Source organism: Xenopus laevis, chromosome 7L (assembly GCF_017654675.1).
Source record: "Xenopus laevis strain J_2021 chromosome 7L, Xenopus_laevis_v10.1, whole genome shotgun sequence".
Classification (NCBI taxonomy): Eukaryota; Metazoa; Chordata; class Amphibia; order Anura; family Pipidae; genus Xenopus; species Xenopus laevis.
Genome location: NC_054383.1, coordinates 702,290 through 708,962, shown reverse-complemented (window position 1 = coordinate 708,962; position 6,673 = coordinate 702,290). Strand labels below are relative to the sequence as shown.

Genomic DNA, 6,673 nt, shown 5'->3' with positions numbered 1-6,673 from the left:
AGAGCATTGCACTTTGCCCTTGTCTGTCTCACTAGTTTCTGTGGCTCTCAGGCTAAAAATTTCTGTTACTGCAGAGTCCTTGGCCAGTCCTGCAGAGCATTGTACATTGGTTTTGTGATGCAGAGCAGTCATCCTTGCAGAGCATTGTGCCTTGGCTTTGTCCTGCAGATCAATAGTCCTTGGTGATTCCTGCAGAGCATTGTGCCTTGGCTTTGTCCTGCAGAGCACTGTACATTGGTTTTGTGATGCATAGCAGTAGTCCTTGTGGAACATTGTGCATTAGTCAGTCTTGCAGAGCAATAGTCCTGGCCATCCCTGCAGAGCATTGTGCATTGGTTTTGTCCTGCAGAGCATTGTACAATGGTCAGTCCTGCAGAGCAATAGTCCTTGGCTAGGCCCACAGATCATTTACATTGGTTTTGTGCTGCAGAGCATTGCTCCTAAGCCCTTTCATGCAGAGTATCTGCCCAATCACTGTGTAGTTTCCCTCTGTCCTGCAGAGCTTGCTCTCTGTTCAGTGGTCGTTTGCTCAAAATCCTCCTCCCACTGTATCTCGGCCTCTCTGTAATCTGGTGGGGGGGTGAGGGGCTCCGGCCAACGTTCCTCCAGGATCACCCCATTGTTCTTAAATTCATGGATGTCGGAGCTGATTCTCAGCATGGTGGGGCGCTGCACCCGGATCCCCCCCATGGGCTCCACCTTCCCACCTGTGATGTCTCTGTATGGGGGGGGCTCAATATCCGGCACCGGCCCAATCGTCACAGTCCAGACGGTCGCAGGTCCATGAACCATCACATCCTCATAGCGGGGGGCATCGTACTGGGCAGGGTCCCTGGGGGGAGACAGAAAGTGAGTGAATAATATTGGGGGGGGAGATAAAGTGAGTGAATGACATTGGGGGGGGGGGTAGGTACTCAGTACTTACATGTGTGTCTGTCTGTGAGTCTGTCCTGTGCCCCGGGCTTGGGCCTGTGCTCCCCCCTCCTCCTCATTGTCGTTCCTCCTCCTCTTCCTCACGCAGGACGAGACAGAGACCAGGAAAGAGCCAATCACCACCAGGCTGCCGAGCCCCAAGAAACAGGCCCCCAAAATGAACATTCGGTCGGAGATGGTGAGAATCACAACGCCCCCCAGCAGGAACGCCATCCCGAAGGTCATAGCCGTGCGGTGGATCCCCCTCATCACCAGCTGGGACACCATCTTGTCTGGGGGGGAATTAGGGGGCACAATTACACATTGTTGTGTCTTTTTCATCTTTCTCTACTTCCCCCTGGGGGCCCAGGGTTAATCCACTTTCTGCCTCCCCCCACAATCACATGGGGCAGATCCCCCCAGTCACACTGAGCTGCTCATAGGAGGAAACAGGGGGAACTCTGGGAAATAGTTTAGGGGTTGGGTTATCCGACTGGCACATCACTGTGACGCAAGCCTTGTGGCCAAGGTCCATACAAACCTGGCGCCTCTGGGGTTAAGTCACATGACTGTGACTCAGTAATTCCGTGTCACTTCCATGTGGCCTTGGGAAATCATGTGACCTCTCTGCCCGGGTACTGAAATTGTAAGCTCTTGGGGAGAGGGGCAGCCATAGCAATATATAAGGATTAACCCAACCAAAGTAACTGCCATGTATCCACTTTTCCTGTTAGGGCCCAACAAAGGGAACTATTTTGGGGCCACCTGTTCTATATTGGTTATTGTTTTTTTAGGGTCCCAGTGAAGTCTGAGCTTCCTAAAACTTTACCCCCAGTGGGTGCCCTGCAACAAACTGAGAATGAGCAGAAAAGTGTAAGAGAGCAATTAATACAATATGAACCCCAAAACACAGGACTGGGGGTGCAGCTGTCTGAGCTCAGTCTGATCCCACCCCATCTCCTCAGCCGCTTCTAAAACTACTGCGGCTTTTGGAATTAAGGGGTGCTGGGAGTTGTAAAGACCCAGAGGAATGTAGGGTTCACTTTACTGACGTATGAACTGACTGTGTCTTTCACTCGGGCCCTTGTGTCTCCCCTTATCCACAACACGGGGCCACAGACTGACTGACCCATTTAATTCACCAGCACCTGCTGCTCTTCTGTACCTGCAGATTTAATGGGAAAATCCCTCTTATTCCTCATGCCACGTAAGGGGTCACTGACTCTGGGAAAACACAGGGGTCTCCACTAGATGAATACGGATAGATATACAGTATATATCTAGTATAGGTCAATCTAAAAACAACTGGACTTGCTGAGTAATCAATGAAGACGTTTCACATCCGAGCAGCTTCTTCAGTACAACTGACTGGTGTGGGAAGTTCTGGGCATATAAACTCTTCCACTAATCCAATCACAATGGCACTGATTGTAACTCCTGAAATTGATTGTGTGTAGTTACTGTGATAGGATTATCCAATGTGTCATGTGACTCCTACATACAGGTGTTAGTTGTGAGAGTTACATGAATGGACGTGTGACGTGTTGTACAGAAGTTAGAACACATTGTATGTAGCAGACAAGTGGTGTCGAAGGCCCCCGCCTCTGTTCAGGGATGGTTTCTCCACCTTGACATGAATCGTCTCTTTCACGCCTCGTTCAAACCAGCGTCTTCTTTATCCAAGATTTGGACCTTGTTATCTTCAAAGGAGTGTCCCTTGTCTTTTAGGTGTAGAAAGACAGACGAGTCTTTCCCTGTAGAGTTTTGCCTCCTATACTGACCCATTCGCTTGGTGATCAGTTGCTTTGTCTCCCCAATGTATAGATCTGTGCTCTCCTCACTACACTGGACTCTGTATACCACATTGCTTTGTTGTTCTTTTGGTGTTGGATCCTTTGGATGTACCAGTTTTTGCCTCAGTGTGTTGCTTGTTTTGAAAAACACAGAGACGTGGTGTTTGTAGAAAATCCTCCTGAGTTTCTCTGACACTCCAGCTACATATGGGATGACTATGTTTCGCCTACTATGTGTCTCCGGGCGGTTATTTCTATTGGTGTTCCTGTTGGGCTCGGTTGCTGCTGTTTTGACAAAGACCCAGTCTGGGGAGCCACATGCTTTCAAAGCTCCTTTGAGATGTTTTTGCTCTTTGTCTTTGGACTCTGTATCAGTTGCCACACATTCCGCCCTATGGTGCAGAGTTCTAATGACTCCCAGTTTGTGTTCCAGTGGATGGTGGGAATCAAACAACAGATATTGATCCGTATGAGTGGGTTTCCTGTATACTTCCGTTTTCAAGGTTTGAACAAGGCGTGAAAGAGGTGATTCAGGTCAAGGTGGAGAAACCATCTCTGAACAGAGGCGGGGGCCTTCGACACCACCTGTCTGCTACATACAATGTGTTCTAACATCTGTACCCGGCGGATTCAGAACACGTCACACATCCATTCATGTAACTCTCACATGTGACAGCTGTATCTAGGAGTCACATGACACATTGATAATCCTATCACAGTAACTACACATAAATACACCTCTGTGAGTCTCACCTCTCTGAAGAGTTACAATCAGTGCCATTGTGATTGGATTAGTGGAAGAGTTTATATGCCCAGAATTTCCCACACCAGTCAGTTGTACTGAAGAAGCTGCTCGGATGAGAAGTGAAACGTCTTCATTGATTACTCAGCAAGTCCAGTTGTTTTTAGATTGACCTATACTAGATATACTATGACCTGGATGAATTAAAATCTTCATAGTCAGTATATATATATATATGTTCTTACTGAATTTTATATTCCCTTACTGCACGTACGACCCCCATTCACCTGAGTGCTCACTCACCTAGTGCACGTCTGTCTCACAGCAGGATTTGCTTCCAGGTGTCTCTCCCCAGGGAAGTGGGTCTCGCTGTTTTAAACCCCAAATTCTCTCTGGGAGGTTCTGACAGGTAAGTCCATTCACCTGGAAGTTCTGGCTCAGAGATTCAGTTTGTTATTTCCTCATGTGTCTCCTGATTGGGAATGAGCTTTGTTCCCCCAGATTCTGATCCCCAAAACTGAAGTGGAACCCACTGTCCAAACAATGCAATCAGGAATCACTTTGACCCCGGAATCTCTGTCTCATTGCATGTTCTCTCGCGGCTGTGTCTGTCTCTCACTCTGTGTGTCTCTGTACCCGTGAGTGCGGTGTCTCTGTACCTGTGAGTGCGGTGTCTCTGTACCTGTGAGTGCGGTGTCTCTGTACCTGTGAGTGCGGTGTCTCTGTACCTGTATGTACCTGTGAGTGCGGTGTCTCTGTACCTGTATGTACCTGTGAGTGCGGTATCCCAGGGAAAGGTGAGTTCTTTATGACAGAGACAGGCTGTTCTCCCCTCCCAGTCCAGAGCTGAGATTCAGGCCATTCGTAGGGTGTGTTTGTACCAACTGGAACCAACCAGTCACAGAGCTGAACCTCAGAAATATATTTGGCCCCGCCCTTTCTGAGTGCTTCCCATAAGTGACTGTACAGCAGTGTCGTTCCTCAGCCGCATTCCTACTGGGGCGGCCAGAGACCTGCCGGTTACATAACACCCTGTTATTTACTATTGGACTGGGACACAAACAGACCTGTCACTGCACCCAATGACTTGAGCACCCCAATACCATGCACTCCCCCACAAGGGGGGACAGTAATGAAATAGAGAAAGTACAGAGAAGAGCGACTAAGCTGATAAAGGGAGTGATCACTATACAGTATATATATATATATAGATAGATAGATAGATAGATATATATAGATATATATATATAGTCAAATACAAGAGTCCTCTGCACTCAACCCATTATCAATATATTTAAGACAGCGACATTTTGTGCTACTGAAAAATGCCTTACCCTTTAAACAAAACAGGGATTGTTTGTCCATATATTGCAATATATTTAAGCTGAACAACTACGTCACACTCATCCCATATCTGGCCAGTCCTACACTTAATTTTCATCTGATTCATTAAGAATTCTGTTGCTTCATTATACATTTTACACAGGGACTAAGTTTTACCTGCAACTTACTTGCTGCTTTCAAAGTAAAACTCCATAGTTTATACAGGAGCAGTGACCAGCTCCAGGTTGTAGCTCCCACCCTTCCCAGCTATAGTCAGGTGATCCCACTGGTGGCCAATAAAAGGGCAGCCAAGTTTGGGAGTTTTACTTTGAAAGCAGCAAGTTAAGTTGCAGGTAAAACTTAGTCCCTGTGTAAAATGTATAATGAAGCAATAGAATTCTTAATGAATCAGATAAAATTGAGTGTAGGACTGGCCAGATATGGGATGAGTTTATTATTAAATATATTGCAATATATGGACAAACAATCCCTGTGTTGTTTAAAGGGTAAGGCATTTTTCAGTAGCAGTAGCACAAAATGTCTCTGTCTTAAATATATTGATAATGGGTTGAGTGCAGAGGAATCTTGTATTTGTCTATATGTATTTTGTGGTCTCACCCTCATTGCACCCCCGCCTAATGGTTTTTAAAAAATAGTGGTGAGCACAACTTTCCCTTGTTTGTTATAATATATATATATATATATATATATAGATATATATATATATATATATATATATATAAGGGAACAGGTCGGCTGCATTTTTGGAGTCAATAAGGATCTGTGTATTTTCCCATCTTGCCTATGATAAAAGCAGATTAATGGGGAGGGCTAGATCCCCCAATTCAGAAATGTTGGGGTGCTGGTCCTACAGAAAAGTGGGGAAGGCTGGAGTCGGGACTGATCAGGTTCTTTCTGCCACTACTTATTATTATTGTAGAAATTCTCTGTGATCTTGTTCTTCCCATTGGATCATTCCGGGGCCCTCCCGCTGTTTCCTGTTGCCCAATATCCCGGGCTCTTCCTGTTCCCCAGTCAGATCATTATGTAAAGTCTGTCCCTTAATTACCCAGGAAATGAGATAACGAGCGCAAGTCAAGGTCTCAGTGTTACTGACATTTCTATAACAAGACCAATAAAATCTTCTTGTAAGAAGGAACCAGAATGAAACTCCTGGCGGAGCTTGTCACATAGAGAAATGAAGGAGAAGACTGGGGGGCCCCAGGGCCACAGCTCTAAGAGCCATTTGTCCCTCCGATGTCTTTGATTATTGGGGCAACAATGGGTCTCATTTAATCACTGCCCTTGGCTAACAAACCCCACCCCCGCGGGGTCTGGCGAGACCAAACAACAAGTGAAGAGAAATAAACGAATGGTGTTTCACCTGCCTCTTCTTCATCCCACCTATTGGCCACTCATAGGCTCCACCCCTGCACTACATTCAGCCAGAGACTATGCTGATTCCCTGCAGCAGACTAGGGGTTAACTGAGGTTCAGGGAAATTAACCTTTTCCATTGATTAGTGATTATACGCGGGGCAGCCAATCAGATTGTGTGACACTATGGAAATTCCACATTTCTTTATCTCCCAGATATTTCCATAGCGGCCGAACCCTTCGCTTATCTCCCCAACTTTTTACCCAGCAGAGCATTGACCCCCCATTTCTACAGAATACACCCCCACTCACTTACTGACTCCAATGTTGTGTAGAGAAATCCTTAGGGACCACTGGGGCAGCTCCACCCCCAGAAATAATTGGGGCCCACTTATTGTCCCCCCACTTACCCAGCCTTCCTCTTCACTGTCCCCCCACTCACCCAGCCTTCCTCTTCACTGTCCCCCCACTCACCCAGCCTTCCTCTTCACTGTCCCCCTCACTTACCCGGCCTTCCTCTTCACTGT

General features: G+C 46.7%; 1 protein-coding gene across 1 annotated transcript; it reads right to left on the bottom strand.

Annotated features, from left to right (window-relative positions):
- Nucleotides 1-251: 251 nt before the first annotated feature.
- On the bottom strand, nucleotides 252-1,254 carry LOC108695990. Its single transcript, XM_018224949.2, has 2 exons — nucleotides 926-1,254; nucleotides 252-832 (listed from the first exon to the last, which is right to left on the bottom strand). The coding sequence occupies exons 1-2, from the start codon at nucleotides 1,252-1,254 to the stop codon at nucleotides 472-474; spliced, it is 690 nt and encodes a 229-aa protein (XP_018080438.2). The 3' UTR covers nucleotides 252-471.
- Between the last annotated feature and the right edge of the window lie 5,419 nt (nucleotides 1,255-6,673).

What these genes read in the sequence shown, in the direction of transcription:
- LOC108695990 (XM_018224949.2), bottom strand. Translation starts at nt 1,254, where the DNA reads ATGAAAAAGACACAACAATGTGTAATTGTGCCCCCTAATTCCCCCCCA. An exon ending in ACTCACAGACAGACACACAT is followed by an intron (nt 833 to 925) that starts GTAAGTACTGAG and finishes GTCTCCCCCCAG; the next exon opens with GGACCCTGCCCAGTACGATG.